Genomic DNA, 16,498 nt, shown 5'->3' with positions numbered 1-16,498 from the left:
TCTTTTTTCTCTCTCTTTTTTTCTCCTTTTCTTTTCTTTTTTCTTTTTCTTCTTTCTTTTTTTTTCTCATTTTCTTCGTTTCTTCTTTGTTGAAAGAGGGGAAGGGGTCTTATACCAACCCACCTCCCATGGCCATGGCCATCATCAGCCACGCCTTAGGCGGCTCCGACAAGAGGTGGTTGTGGCTCTCGATGACCAAGACAAGACAGTATCTGGCAACGACAACCGATTCGGTGGAAGGAAAAGAAGGAACAAAAATAGGGGAGGTTTGGTCCTCTATGAAATCTGGCAGTCAGAGACTAAATTTGGCTGTCAAGGATTTCCTAAGATTCGAAAAAAAGAAGAGGAAAGAGAATATAAGTTTTTACCTCCATTCCGATTGTTGATTGACGGTGACTTACCGAATATTACTCAATGAAAAGAACCTTTAAATCTACAGTTTTTCCAACGATTAGCTGAAGATTTGAGGAAGATGGCTAGAAAATTTATAGGCATAAATCCTAGGGTCCTTACCAGAGTTCGATCAGCTCTAGGATGCCCCTCCCGATCAAACTCGAAAAAGGCGACATACTCCATCAGGAGTCCTTCTCTTGAGCATGTGAGGCCAAATTTTTTTTCTTTTTGCTTTAATATTCATGCGAAAAATTTTAAAAAATTTATGTTCTTACTAATACATTGTAACCTAGGTGTCATAGGTTCAAAATATGAAAACTACCTCTCTAATTAATTGGCCTCTCAATGGCAATAACCTCATGCATTGAGAGAGGACTCTACCCACAAATAATCATACCAAGGGGAGACTTAGATATAGACTATTGGGATAATACTGAGGTCACAGCAAAGTAGTTAATTTGTGTTGAAAGATTTTGAAAAAAATTACACTGACACCCCCTTCAACTTTTCATAATTTACACTTATACCTCAAATGATTTTTTTTTAAATTAAATTTCAAAACTTAGATTTTGATTGCAATATGTCCCAACTATCCATCTCCATAAGAATCCATGAATATGTCAATACTCGTGTCAGTTGGATTGAAAGAAGAATTATGTTTTGATGGAAATGATAATATGAAGGTACATTAGTCATTTCATACTCATAGCTAATGATAATAAAGCCCGAGTTTATATCTGAGCCATATTGCAACTAATTCATAACTTTTGGGATCTAATTGAAATAATTAAGATGTAAATGTAAATCGTGAAAAATTAAAGGAATATCCCTATAACTTTTCTGAAGACTTTTACTCACCTTTTCTTTTACCCATTCTTGAATTCAGATGATACGGCATGACTTTATGCTACGAGGGTATGGAAGCCCTGCACACCCATCTGGTAGGTGTTCATGGCAAGGAGGAAAAGTTGAGTTCCCCTTCATGTGGTGAGGAGTCCATCATCTGCCCATTATCCCAAGCTACAAAACATTCTCTAATAAATAGACTAGATATGGTCCCCTCCACCACCATCGGCCAATGAATTGTAATATATATGCGCGAAACCAAAGTATTGGCTGCAACATTCCCAAAATAGGCAGCCACCACCCTTTTTATCCTCTCAAGGCTGAGCCTCCCCAAGCACAAAAACCATGGATCCGAGATCCTCCTCATATTTAAACCCATTTTGTACAGCGTTAGCCGAGCATGCTTGCTCAATTAGGGTTCATAGGACTCTCCTTTACATGGCCAGCTTAGCAACCTGCCGACAAGTGTCACAATCATCACACATCAACTTTTCACTTATGCTTCTCCAACCTTCTAAATTGGCCCTTAATCATAGGAAAATTTCCACTAGTTGTGAAAAAAATATATATATATCATGTATGCAAATCTTGCACTCACACCATATTAGTAAGAATCTCCCATGTGATTCATGCTTCAAGCTACACAAAATAGTAACTGTTTTTTATCTTTCTCAATTGTTTAATATAATCTTCTTTCTAATGATCTGAAAGAAGAATTGCACTAGATAGCAACAATCTTCTTTATCGTATATTGTGATGCAAGTAGGCTAAAAGTCCGGATAATTAAGCATGATACTTATCTTGGAAGAAATCGATGACATATATATAACATGTCGATCTTTCGTGAAATAGCGGTAGCAAGCTTTTAAGATTACATATTCTCAGGTTTTTTGATCCAATTCTTATATCCAATGCATATGGAAAGGAGATTGCATGCTGTAGGTAGCTTAGTGGGGAACTCTTGTTGGTGTTAATTATTAGGATTTTGAGAGGATAAGAGGAGTATTAGAGTCTTAAAATGGACGAGAAGTGCAATAGTAAGGATTTCCTACATGCGTAGACAATTTGAAGAAAAGGAAGAGCAAATGATAAGACCCAAAAAAATGTAGGATAGTCTTTAGAAAGAAAAAAATATATTAAAAAAAAAAAAAAAAGAGTTAGGAAAACCATCGCACCTTCATATGGATTTGAAGTATGTGGAAAAGGTTACCCTCGTAATTACATGTGAAAGAGGCCAGGTACTAGAACATCTTTTAGAAATGGGCATCACTGCAGTTTCCTATGAGTTAATGGGTGTTTTTGTTTGGGCAATTCTTAGCTCCTATCAAAGGAAAGGGGAGATGAAAAGATGGTGGTAACAACCATTGGTTGGTTGCCTAACTTTCCCCTCACTCAACTCATATATCACAAAACAGCCATGTGGTTAGATTTGAAGCATGTCCAAGTGTCAGCAACTTAAAATATAAGAAAGGCCCTCTCCTGTTTTCAAAGTCTGTCCCCAACCTTCCTCAGAAGTCACCTATTGAATTATGGAGTAGCCAGTTCTTACATTCCATCCTTTTCTGTCAATTGTTTTTGTTAGGACACCATCCTACTTACCCATCAGTCAATTCTATGGACTTCTCTGACTCTGAGCCATCTCCCCTTGTTTCTTACTTCACTGATTTTATGGTTCAACTGATAGCAATCACGCAAGAAACAATCATGGAAATGCACAAAACAATATAAACTTAGTCAATGGTAAAGCAGTCTTATTGGTTACAACATTGTTGCGCCCTATTTTTTGAGCAGCAATGTTACCCCCTGTTTGCTGTCTGCATAGTCCACATTTGCTTTCCTTATCTAAATTTGCCTTGATTTTTTGAATGATTTCAAAAGTAATCATTGTAATCTAGATTTGCTTTGGGGTTAACTGCCAAAAATATTTCTTATATATTTACAAAGGCTTCAATAACAGCTAATAGAACAATCATAGTTTATATTAAAAAAACCTTTATAGGTTTTGTAAGGATCCATGCAAGTATGTCTTTAATTAGTTCTACGTTGGGGACATACTGGGGAGCTCTTGGTACTTACTAGAGCCAAAAACTGTAATCTGATCAATTTGATAGCTTCAAATCAACCTTGAGATTGATTAAATTTTAACATTCAACTGATTCAAATATTTAGATTTAGAAAATAATAATATTTAATCAGAAGAAAATATAGAAAATTATTAAATATACTATGAGATATGCTCTCTTGCTCTGTGAGAGTTTAACCAAGTATTCAATCAGCTTTTATACGGTTGCAAATATTGCATATGTACTAATATGAATCTATCGTATATCTATATAGATAGATAGATAGATAGATATAGATAGATATACTTGCATATGTATTCATATGATATAATATTTTTGAGCCTGATGGAGTTGAGCCTGTTAATTTCCAACTTGGCATGAAATTAATTTCAAGCCAGTGAAGCTAGTTCAAGTACGGCTTAATAAATCTAAAACAAGCATTAATATTCTAGCTAAGCTCAAGCTTGCTAATCTATTGACAACTCTAAGCTATGCCCTTACCAATCAACCGTGGCACAAGTATGGTCAGACCTGAAATTCATTGGAATGTAGAACATTTGCAAGGTTGGTAAATAACACTGTGAAAGAAACTAGGGAAAAGGGGTATGATCTGACCCTCTATTTGATTGTTTGCAGCGTAAGTTGCAGTAGTTTAAACAATCATGTCCTCCACATGTTTAAAAAAGAAATGAAAGAAAAGAAAAAATATTAGCTCCAAGCCCCTCTTCTCATCACATGAGCTGAGAAAAGTTTCCAGTTAAAATCTAGAGGGTGCCTTTCCCACTAGACAAAGACAAAAGGGAAAAAAAGGAGAACAAAACTGAAAGATGTCTATAGTTGAAAATGACAATGTAGTTAATATTGTTGGATGACAGTGTGAAACAGTGAAAGAGATAACTTACTAGGTTTTTGATAAAGATAAAATTATTAGGTTCTTGATAAAGTTAAAACTTTTTCCTTCTATCTTATTTTCCTTTGAAATGAATGAAGTAGTCTCATTTCCTCCACTTACACTTCAAAAAAAGAAATGAATGGAGAAGTTTCTTTTGCAAAAGTTCACAGGAACATTCTCCTAGGGCCCATGATGTTTAATATATTGGTTTCATAATCGACAGTGCATCATATATAAACACGAACAACATGATAGGACTGGACCTCCACCATTAAATTCTGTGGGTTCTGAATCAAATATCAAAGGACATAGATATCATGAGAGGATATAACGCCATATCTATGCTCATCATTATCAGCACAAACAAGGGACAAAGCCCTTGAAACCAGATAATTAAAATCATATCGCCAAAGCAAGCCAAGGAATAGATAGAAAGGTTACTGACCTCCTTCAAACAAGCGTCTCCTCATGTTACCTTATGTCATTGTTTATCTCCAAAACAAGTCAGCCATTTAACTGACCTAATACTTGGGTTGGGTTGGACACATCACAACTGAGTTCCTCTGGTTAGTTCCATAAAATCTTAGTCAGACAGATATGATAAACTTATTAGGAAAGTGATAATGGGTAAGCATTTTTGAAGTTTAATGTCCCCTAACTAATCGTTTGGTGCTCTTGTAACTTGTTCTGATCCCATCACAGCTGGCTTTTGAAACCTTGTAATATCTCCTACAGTTCTTCTATCTCCATGTACTTTGTAAATACCAACCTGTAAATAATCATTATCCTCTTCTATAAAAGCTGGGTGGCTGTTCTCAGCTTCTCTTTTTTCATCAAATAATAATAATAATAATAATAATGGATAGCTATTTTTATTTCAAACTACAACAGTTGATATGAGATGGGATATTTTATAACTTTTTCAAACTAAAACAGTTGCAATGAGATGGGCTATATTATAACTAATGTTCCTTTACTCTCTTTATCATCACTCTGTGCTCCTATTTCTGACATTATAATAAAAAATGGCAGAAATCTAGTTCAGGGTTGATGGGTTTTTATTGAAATCTGCAATAGAGCTGCAGGATGAGCTGCTGCAGGCTGAGAGATGTTGCTGCAGTAGAAACAGGTAAACTGTCATGTTTGGCATCTGCGCTTACTTACAGGGAGATAGTTAAAAACTGAAGTTTTTTACATGGATTCTGTGTGGGTGGAATAGAATTATCAATAGAAAAGGATTCTCTTAGGTAGATTTGTAAGCAAACGGACAGAAGTAGGTGAATGCTTGGATTTCTTTTGAGGTGATTGTTGTGCTAGGCTGATGATCTTCACCTTGTTTTCACTGGAAAAAAAATGAAAGAAATAGAGTATTTTAAGCATCCATTCATGAGATATGATGTGGAAAATGGTGTTTTTCAGTGATAGGCTGCCTCAAAAACAATTGTTTTTGCTTGATGGTTTTCCTTGGAATTGCTGAGAGTTTTGAAAAATTATAAAAAAATTAGTTCCTTTTTGTATGCACACATTTCTTTTGATTTCTCTAATGGAAACTTGGAGGGAAAGTGCCATGTGGTGACCTGCTATCCCTGCACATGGCCTCCCTAACTTCTAAGCCATTGGAGCTCAGAAATCTATACCCACAGCTTTGGTTCTCCCAAGAGAATCGGAGGCAAAAAATAAGGACCAGATGTTGTTAGAGCCTCAGGTGTGGGGAAGAGTCAAATGTCAAAAAAATAAAAAAAAAAGAAACCATTTTTCACGGAGCAATGGGGAGTGTGAAGAAAGTAAAAAATCCCAACAATTTCAATGCACTTCCAAAGAGAAATAGAGCCCACCCATTTACAGATTCCCTGTAGGTCTGTCTTCTTCTCTGTAAGTGCTTCTCAGTTTCGCTTCTTTTTATGATCTCTAAACTACTTTAGCAGATACTAATCCTCTTCTTCCTCTTTCTCCTCTGCCTTCCAGTTCAGATGCATATAAATATCCTTTCTAGATCTTACTCAAGTACAACTTACAACATTCACTCATAAGAGATTCATCTCACAAGAATTCTATTCATTTTTGTCTTTCCTTTTCTGCAGTTGTTCTGACTACGTCCACTGCTGCTTCCCACATGTGTTGAATAAGAGAAGGAGAAGAAAAGGAAGAAAGGAGCAGTCGAGAGTTGTGACTCCAGATAGTTTCTTCTTGTCTTCATGTGTATGGTAACACCTGTTAGTATTCTTTGCGACTTTCCTCTACTTCGTTTAATAAAATTTCTACCTTTCTCTACTTCTCATGGTAGGAACAAGTGATCAACATATGGGTCCCTTTTTCCTCAAACATCCTACAGTGTTCATGGCACTCTCTCTCCTTCTCATCTTTTCTAGCTACCACAGTAATCCCTTCTCTTCAGCATTTCTCACTTTGTTAATCTTGGCTTTTTCCGCTTCTTTCCCATTGTTCCTTGCTAAGTTGAGACAATTTTGCAAGCCCAACACTATGGAGAAGCCACCAGAACTAGAGGTTTGTCTGCAGGATCTGCCCCAGCATGAGATTCTTGAGGAAAATAAGGCAACCCAAGAAGAAACAGGCAAGTTTCCACATGAAGAATTAGTCACCAACCCATCATTGGAATCTGAAGACATAAATGGAGGTGAGAGAGATGAGCATGCATTGTTGAATGCTCTAGTTTGTAGTGACAAAGATGTGTTGGAAAATCCAACTCCATCAGAATGCTTGGATTATTCACTCTGTGATGATGATCCTTTGCCGGAGCATTTGCATCAGTTGGCGGAATGCTCGGAAGGTTCAATATCAGATGATGACAACCTCATTGAGATTGAGATCCCCCATGGGAATTATGTAGCAACAGGGGAGTCAAAATCACAGTTAACGCCAGAGCTGAGAGGAGGTTTTCTTCTGGACTTTTTACCAGAAACAGTGTGCAGGCAACATGGGCTAATGGAGCTATTATCAGAGATTAATGAGGAAGACAATTTAATAGAGATCGACATTGCTAGGGGCTCCATCAAATGTTCAAGGGTGGGAATCAAGGCATGAACCAGGTTGGATGAGCTTTAATCTCTTAAATTCTACGTTATGTTTTAGTAAAAAGGTTCCTAAAGGGTTAGAAGTCTGATTTTGAGCTTTCTTACTTTATCATTGACTTTGCTTTCTTAAAAGCCTTAAAAGCCTGTGAATGCTGCTGAAAGCCTAAAAAGCACATGTAGCATGCCTTCGGTTAGGGTTAGGGTTTTCTCGTTGTGTTTGAGGTTCTTTTATAGTTTCAAACCAATTCTGAATCTTTGGAGTTGCTTTCTTGGAAACCTAAGGGCATTTGTATAATACTTTCCTACCATATACATGACTGAATAAATAAATACATTGGAGTCTGAAATCTCAACTTAATTTTATGCTTAACCTATTGAAATCTTTAATTGTTTTGCAGGGATTGATGCACCAAGGAGCACAAGTCATTGCCAAAAAAATATCCACAATTTATTTTTGGAAGGGGACAGGCCAGGTGGCAAGGGGAGTGCTAATGGTTGCATCTACCATACCCTGAGGTTGTCTTTACTCATGCTCCATCTATTTTCTGTATTCTGTTATGGTCAAAAGGATAAGTGATGCACATCAAAAAAAAAAAGAAAAATGAAAAATCAAAAGCTTGGGCAGCAACACTCCTATGCTAGCCAGGAGCCCAAGCTGGCACAAAATTCTCAACAAAAATTGGAAAGTGATTTGGGGTTTTTCCTTTGATGTTTATTGTGATCAACCATCCTGCTGTAAAGAATGGTGCCCACCATAATGATCAAGAGTAATGGCAAATTACTGAATCTGTATGCCTTGGTTCATGAGTTACTGAGTGAAATAAGGGCGGATCGTCTAGTTCCTTTCTTTTTCTTCCCTTTTCCTTATCTCCTTTTTTCTTTTCTTTCCTTTCTCTCTTTTTCAGAAATTCATCCTTGTTCAGACTATCTTGTTCGTTCACAATTAACTTGTATAAGGAAGCTCAGCTATTTGCCTATTTCACAGTATATGTTTGCATATACGCAGAAACATGAGAATAATTTTTGTACAGTTTGAGAATGGATTTGAGAGACCATAATATCTAGCATGTTTTGGATGAACTAGTCAGACTGTCTCCACTCTTCTCTAATATCTGGACCACAGATCAGTTAAGTAAACTTCTGATGTATGGAGGAGTTGTCTCTATGACAGCCAAATTTAATTTGAAAATATTCTTGACCTGATAAAGCTGATATATTTCTGATTTTATTGTGTAAAGACAAATCCTCACATCTAAGATTTTTTTTTTTTTTTTTTGGGAGGGCCACATCTGAGAATTTACGGAAAAGAAATTAACCTACTGCTACTTGTCATCTTTGTTCACTTGAAGAGAAATCCATGGATCACTATTTGCCATCTGCTATTTTTTGTAGGAATATGCACCTTCTTTTTGGGTAGTCAATTGAACAAATCTGGTTTGATAGGCCACACTGAGATAAGGTTGGCATCTTGCTTGGATTACTCTTAACTGTTACTATCAGTCGGGCACTTGGATTCAGAGCAACAGAAGACTGTTTAATAGTTTATCAGACAGCATCTCTGAAGTCTTGAAAAGTATCCTCTTCTTTGCTCAATGACTGGCCCTCTCAGTGCTCTGGAAGTGTTTCTTTGAAACTTGGACCTTCTTTTGATATGCTTGGTATGTAGATGTTATTTTGGGTTTGGTGTTTAGCTTACTTTCTTTGTTGATTTGTCTTTGGTACTCCTTCATACCCTTAATGGAAGTGATTAGGCTCATTTTCCCTTTTTTTCTCCTTTTTCTTAAAAAATCCATCATCCAACCTTTTCCACAAAAGTATAGAAAGTCATGACCTATAAAAATCCTTGTTGAGACTCCAACTTTCACTATTTTTTTTTTCCTAATCCTACCACTCCACATCATTCCGGCAATCTCCATTTCTAGCCTTCTTCTCGACAAACTCAAACTCATATTACAAATTTATCATACTTGTCAGAATCTTGGTTCATTATTTTCTTTTTTTTTCCTTGTTTTATGTGCATGTATCATATATTTGGCTATTTATATACATACATAATTATATGTAGTATCAAAGTTGATATCCTCTCTCATATGTAGAGAAAGTTTTTCAAAGGAAAATATGTATAGAGAATGTTCCTTTTCTTAAAAAGAAAATCGATGCATGAAAATGATAGATAAATTTTTCTCTCCATTTTTTCTATTTGCTAGAATAAAGTTCTCTATGTTGTTCTGGTAGTAAGAAAGCCCCAATATTCACATAAAAAACCACATAAGTGACCAACAAAGAAAAAACTTCTGATTATATGCAGTCATTTCTCTGTGTACTCCTAGTGCTTCAACTTCTTGAGGGGAAGGTAACTGAAACACCTTGTTTTCTTTTCTTTTCCTTTTTATTTTCAAGGATGCTGTCAACGAAGGGGAGAGCCAAGAATAAGGGTAGCAAACCATAATAGTGAACTGTTAAAGGGAGAGAGAAGGCAATATAAGAAAGATTTCAAGTTTCAAAAGGAAGGAGTGAGATTAAAAAAGGCATGGTGGATCAAAAAGGTAAATTAGTGAAGGTTTCACTGAGAGGCTTGAGTTTCTCCAGAGAGGCAACTAGTGAGGAAATAAGACTCTGTTAGGTTGAACCAAGGCTAAGAAAACAATAGTCATCTATTATATTTTCAATGTGAGATTTTATTGGCCTTAATCGATTAGGTTATTCTTGGTTATGGTGCATGATATCAAAGAAAACCTCGAGTTTTTGACAATAGTTGAGATAATATGCCAATTTTAAGAAAAGAAAAAATAATTCGAGACAGAATGAGAGATCAAGATGAATATGAGAATTTTTTTCTTGCTTTCTTAATTACTACATGACATTTGATGAATAAATATCAATGTATTAATTAAATGGAGTAAGAAACTGCAGTTTTTTTTTTTGAAATTTATGAGGAGGAGGCGAGAAACCTCCCCGTCAAAATATGTAAGATAGGGTGAACATCATCAAAATTCTAGATACATATGCATTTGAAATATTTTAAGCAATATTAATACTTTGCCTGCATTTTTGTCGCCTCTATAAAACACGTATATGCCTTTTCTAGCGAATACTTCCTTAATACAATTTGATTTTACTACATAGTAGTGATGTGTTGCAAGTTAGTAGTTAGCACCCAATTTCCTTGATGAGAGTAATTAGGACATGGCAACCTTAAAACATGTGTACCCTATGATATCAGATGTTTATGTATAATATTATACAAATATTGTGATCGTGTTTTATAATACATGGCCAAGAACTGCTCCCTCCTACAGGCAAACAACCAACTAATGAATTAACTGACAAATAAGCTTTGCCGTGCCATTGCCAGCCATTGTTAAACAAAGCAACCTATTTTTCTGCAAAAGAATTCCCAACATTAATCCTTTGACAAGCTCAAAAGCTTGCTTTCTTATGAACAAGTGTAACACTTGAGAAAAAGAACAGGCAACTAACATGAGGGGGATGTTCTTTTGTGAAGCATCACCGGTTTCACCTTTCACATCCTACATGTAAGCTTCAAACCGGAACTTGCTATGCATCGTTTGTCCGATAGGGTCTTTGGTTCTCTATGCTTATTATATCCAGTCCACCAGCAAGCCCCACATTGTTCTTGCTTTGCTTGGTTTTATTTTTGATAATATTATGATATAAAAAGAAGGACATCATTAGTCTCATATTGATTAGAGTTAAGAAAAAATCTAATTTATATAGGAAAGAATCATCTTTTTCATATAAGATATTTTTTAAGGGACAAAAATGTGAGATCCAAAATGGCCCATACAACCCTTAGACATGGACCGTAGATCAAAACAGATAATACCTAACATGCCAAGCCACGAGCTCTTCACTGCAACATTAGCATTAGAAAAAAGATGGACACAGTCTGTGGAGTATACAGATTTCTCCTTGACTCGAGGAGATATGTTGTGGTGTAGAAAGAAGGACATCATTAGTCCCATATTGCTTGGTGTCAAGGAGAATTCTAGCTTATATAGAAAGGGGCTATTATTTCCACATGAGGCGTCTTTTAAGGGGCAAAATCGTGAGGCCTAAAACGGCCTATACAGTCCCCGGACTATGGACCATAAGCCAAAACAGATAATACCTCACGTGTCGAGCCTATACACCACTCTGTAGGAGTACACAGACATAGTTTGTGGAATACATAGATTCTTCCTTAACCGAAGGGGTTATATTGTGGTATAAAAAGAAGGACATCTTTAGTCCTACATTAGTGGGAGTATACCAACACAGTTTATGTACACGGATTCTATACAGCTCTCAAGCTATAGGCTATAGACTAAAATGGACAATACCTCATATGTCAAGCCTATACACCACTTTGTGGGAGTACATAGATACAGTCTGTGGAATACTCTTTGATTGGAGGGACTATATCGTGGTGTAAAAGGAAGGACATCATTAGTGTCGTATTGGTTGGAGTCAAAAAAAATCTAGCTTATATAGGAAGGGATCATTCTTTTCATATAAAGTGCCTTTTAAGGAGCAAAATTATGAGATTCAAAATAACCCATACAGCCCTCGAACTATGGACCATAGGTTAAAACGGACAATATCTAATGTGCAGAGCTATGAGTTTTTGACTGTAATAGATAAATAAAGGCTTGTACATATGACGTATTGGGACTATTTTGTTGCTCCATAAGGGTACTTGATTTTAGATGGGAATGTAGATTTTTAAGGCCTCGTTTCAGTGACCTGCAATGCAATGAATTTTCTGCTTTGTCATCTTATGAGTAGGAGAGCTTCTTGATCAACTCCTTCCTTCCACCTTTTGTGGGGGCACCACTTGTTGCTCAAAATGCATGTTTTGTAATACTATTGTTGCTTAATGAACTGCAAAACCAAGTTGGATGCAAATGACTTGGTTTAGAAATCTTCTCTCAAGTTGTAAGGAAGCCAAGGGTGAAATTTTAGAAGCCATCTTGTATCTTCAAATATTAAGCCACCTGAGCAATTCAGTACCCAATGTAGTAATCAATTACAGCTCATGTGATTCTCATCCAAAGCTACAAGTGCAAGCCCATCAAGTTCTCTCTTACCTTTGTCAGATTGAAATTTCATTTTTTTTTCCAAAAATAGAGATAATATCAAATTCTAACAATTATAACTGTCACGCTCCAAATCCGGAACATAACACGGCCATGCTATCGAGGAATGGAGCCCACGATAACACGAAGCCAATCCATCATAATCATCTAAAATCCGTCAAATAAAAAGATTCAATTCTATTATTCATCAAATAATCGAACCAATATTGGTTTAGAGCATCTAAATCCAAAATTAAGTACCAACCCGAATCTCAACATTCATAAATAACTACAAATCCATGATTTTAAAATAAATTAAACTTCGGCTGTCAAATTTTCAAGCTTGCTATGCCGATCTTCAAGCTTGGATTCCTTTTGCCGATCCTAACCTTATTTCTGTTCAAACAAAAAGAAAACAAAAAGAGTATGAGCTACATTAGCCCAGTAAGTAAAACTTGCACTTCCTTATCGGATCAAACATAAGTTTTTTATGATAATGCAATATTTAGAAAATAACAGGTAATACAAATAAAATATTTTATAGAGCATATAATAAAACAAGTTATAAACTCATCATGCATGCATAAATCATGTATATTTCACAATCATGACTCGTAAATCATTTTCATCATGTATTCATGTCATGTTTCAAAATATTGCTCACAGATATTCGTGCTAAGGTCACTATTATACCCGTGACAGGGCCATGTTTCTTAATCGACTGAGTTCTTAATTCATGTGCCAACTTTATACCCGCTGGTAGGGCCATGTTTCATGTGGATGCTAGCTCCGGATGTCGACCTTCCCGAAGGGATTCATTTATAGCCATCTGAGAGCCTTTGAAATCATTATATCTTTTTCTTAAAGCATACATATACATAGATAGAAAAATAATGAAATTCATACTTCATAATCATTCTATTTTCATAAGACATATTCATGAAATCAATGCTCATAATAAAACATGCTTTTTCATATCACATATGCCGATCCTTATTTTATGAAAAATTATGATTTCATCAATAGCAATTCTTTGCATAAAAACATGATCATTTAAAAATAAATAAGGAGCATAAGATCTACTTACCTCGTTCATCTTAGATCTTCAGACTTCGTTAGAAGAATCAGCTAATCCTATTTAAAAATATCAAATCATCATCAATTTTTATTCCATAAATATAATAAAATTAAATCATAAGGAAAGAGGACTGTTGTCCAGATGTGTCGGACCATCCAGATACCAGAGCAATTCAGAGTCTCTGATCTGAGTGACTTGATCAAAAAATCATGAAGCACAGATCGAATTAAGGTCAAGATCAATCAATAGAATTCTTTAATAATAAATTTGAAAGATCCTTGATATGATCAAATAAGGTTGACATACAGCACGGATAACAAAGCAACTTCGGATCATCTTGTTAGAGTCAATATGAACTCCTAAAAGATGAAGGCATGACTCGGTACAGGATTCATAGACCTTCTTAGAGAGAGAAAGTCGATCATGAGAGAGAAAGTAGAGAGAGAAAGTGGAGAGAAAATCTTCGTATCCTTCAAAAGTGGCAATCATGATTGAGATCATCAGAGGTCATATTAGGATGACTTAATATGGATTAACCATGATCGATGTTATCAATTTCGAATAAGGATCAGATCGGGATCCAATTCTGCACGAATTTTGGAGCAATTTCAAGTCATCATATTTTTATTTCAAGTTTATCCTAGGATCTATGATGTAATCAGAGAGAGAGAATGATCCTAGAGAGATAAAATCCATAAAAAGAGATAAAATGGTCTAGAGAGAGAAAATAGAAAGAAAATCTAGAGAGAGAAAATGGAGAGAAAAGTCCAATTCTAGAGAGAGAAAGACTTAAGAGAGAAATGAGAGAAACTTTCTCTCACATGTATTTATTATTATTTTATTTTTTTTTCTTTTTCTTTTTCTTTTTAGAGAGAGAAAATAGAGAGAGAAAGAGGGGAGAGAGGAAATTTTTTTTCTCTTATTTTATTTTTTTTTTCTATTTTTTTTTTATTTTTATATCTTACATTTTCTTTTCTTTTTTTTTTTTCTTTTTTTTTTCTTTTTTTCCTTTTTCTTTTCTTTTCTTTTCTTCTTCTTCTTCCTTCTTTTCTTTTCTTTCCGCGGCCTCCCTTGGCTGAAACAGGAGAGGACCGTGAGGTCCCCCCCTCGGTGGCTCGGGTTCCGATGGGGTGGCAGCTTGGCCAGAGGTCCGACAACGACGGCCGACCATGTGAAGTCGGTCGGCGATGGGGTTCGGCCGGCAGGCCTTTTTTTTCGAAAAACAGGGGATCCGTCCCCTTTCTTCATGATTTCCGACCATTAATCGGTCGCCGGTGGCCAAGTGCTCAAGGAAAGAGAGAGAGAGAGATGAGGGTCCGGTCTGGGGGATGAGACGCCGCAACCAGCGGCGTCAGTGATCGAAAAAGAGAGGAAAAAGTTTTGGCTAAATAGGGGTTTCATGTTTCATGGGTTTTCTGGTGATCCCGATGGCCGGCGAGGAGTCATGAAGCTATGGGAAGGAGGGAAAGGAAGAGAAGAAGGAGGGTCGGAGCTTACCTTCGACGTTGGTGAGGTTTTCCGGCAAGAAATTTGGACGGGCACAGGTTGGGTCTCCATGGTGGTTTTCCGGCGATTGCCGCCGACTGGGTCTCGAGTCTTTGGTGAGAGAGAGAGAGGAGGGTTCTCCTCCTTAAATAGAGTCGGAGGGGGGCTCTTTCTGACTCCAATTGGAAGCCGGTGAGAGGAGGAAGAAGACTCCCTTTGGGAGTCTTCTCCCCTGTTTTCTTTGGTTTTTTTTTTTTTATTTGGGCTTTGTGGCTGGTTTTGGGCCCAATTGGGCTAGGTTATCACATTCTACCCTCCTTAAAAAAAATTTTGTCTTCGAAATTTAACATACCTTCATTTTCTAATAAGTATGGATATCTCATCTTTATATCTTCTTCAAGCTCCCATGTGGCCTCTCTCTCTTCATGATTACTCCAGTGAATCTTCACATATGGAATGATGCGCCATCTTAGAACTTGCTCTTTTCGATCAATAATTCGAAGGAAATAAATTTTTATAGGTTAAGTCTTCATGAACTTGCAATAGCTCATACTTTATCACGTTATTTGGATCATGTACAAATTTTCTTAGTGGTGAAATATGAAAGACATTGTGCACTTTAGATAATTCTAGTGGTAAAGCTAGTTCGTAAGCAACATCTCCTACTCGGCTCAAAATTTCAAAATGTCTAATAAATCGTGGACTCAGCTTGCCATGTCTCCCAAATCTCATGACACTTTTTGTAGGTGATACTTTTAGAAAATTATGATCACCAAAGTAAAATTTCAATTTTCTTCTTTTTCTATCTGTCCAACTCTTCTGTCTATCCTGTGCTGCTTTGAGTCTTTCCTTGATCAGATAGATTTTCTCTCTAGCATCCATCTATTATCAGTAAAATCTTTCCTTATTTTCAACTAACATATTTCATAATATCTTTTGATTTAAAGGATTAATATTTCTAATCAATTCAAACCATCACGCTTTTGCTGCGCACTCTGATCTCAACTTACCAAATTATCTAAATTTATCAAAAATAAAAATATCTTTGTATATTAAATTAATCAAAGATAGATCCAACTTTCAGATTTCATATAAAATTTAGGATAAAATTTAAGGTTTTCTTGTCATTACTATCTCTTAGGCATAGCACATCAAAATTAAATCTTCATCCATCTTCTATGTTTGAACTTATTACATAAGCTTCACCACTCCTCAAGAATCTAATATGTCTAGAATTAATTTGAGTTAACTTTCGATTTATCTTACAATCATTTAGACAACTTTCAAACCAACTTTTCTTTGCACAGAAATTAACATCAAAATCAGTAAAGTTATCATGTCCTTTATCCGTATAGGTTTAGCATTTCAATGTCATCAAATATACCTAACATAATATATCCATACCTCCCACTTCATTCTAAGATCAACACTTCTCGTACTCAGGTCAACCTTGCTAATTGAAATCTAAGATATAACTCGTCAATTCTATTATAGACATCATATACCACTTATGCATAAATTTCATCATAATACCTATTGATTCAAAATCAAATTATTGAATCCTTTCTTTTATATCTATCATGTTCCTCATGATCTTAGCCTCAAGTTCAAATATCACTAAAGTCACAATC

General features: G+C 35.9%; 1 protein-coding gene across 10 annotated transcripts; it reads left to right on the top strand.

The window, feature by feature from the left end:
- The first annotated feature begins 5,177 nt into the window (after positions 1-5,177).
- Positions 5,178-9,018, top strand: LOC109506544 (uncharacterized). 10 transcript variants are annotated; one of them, XM_073247867.1, is made up of 5 exons: positions 5,179-5,323; positions 6,276-6,393; positions 6,479-6,571; positions 6,667-7,241; positions 7,625-8,295. In XM_073247867.1, the coding sequence occupies exon 4, from the start codon at positions 6,676-6,678 to the stop codon at positions 7,234-7,236; it is 561 nt and encodes a 186-aa protein (XP_073103968.1). In that variant the 5' UTR covers positions 5,179-5,323; positions 6,276-6,393; positions 6,479-6,571; positions 6,667-6,675; the 3' UTR covers positions 7,237-7,241; positions 7,625-8,295. The 10 variants fall into 10 exon arrangements, 9 of the variants coding, with proteins under 9 accessions (XP_073103964.1, XP_073103960.1, XP_073103968.1 ...); XM_073247864.1 differs by lacking the exon at positions 5,179-5,323 and adding an exon at positions 5,616-6,066 and having other exon boundaries at positions 6,276-6,398; XR_012136350.1 differs by adding an exon at positions 8,619-9,018 and having other exon boundaries at positions 5,178-5,323; positions 6,276-7,241; positions 7,625-7,742.
- Positions 9,019-16,498: the final 7,480 nt, after the last annotated feature.

This window comes from Elaeis guineensis, chromosome 13 (assembly GCF_000442705.2).
Source record: "Elaeis guineensis isolate ETL-2024a chromosome 13, EG11, whole genome shotgun sequence".
NCBI classification, from domain to species: Eukaryota; Viridiplantae; Streptophyta; class Magnoliopsida; order Arecales; family Arecaceae; genus Elaeis; species Elaeis guineensis.
The sequence above is the reverse complement of the archived record's forward strand: the minus strand, read 5'-3'. Positions and strand labels throughout refer to the sequence as shown.

Coding starts and splice junctions, on each gene's coding strand:
- LOC109506544 (XM_073247859.1), top strand. CDS start 6,472: ATGGTAGGAACAAGTGATCAACATATGGGTCCCTTTTTCCTCAAACAT.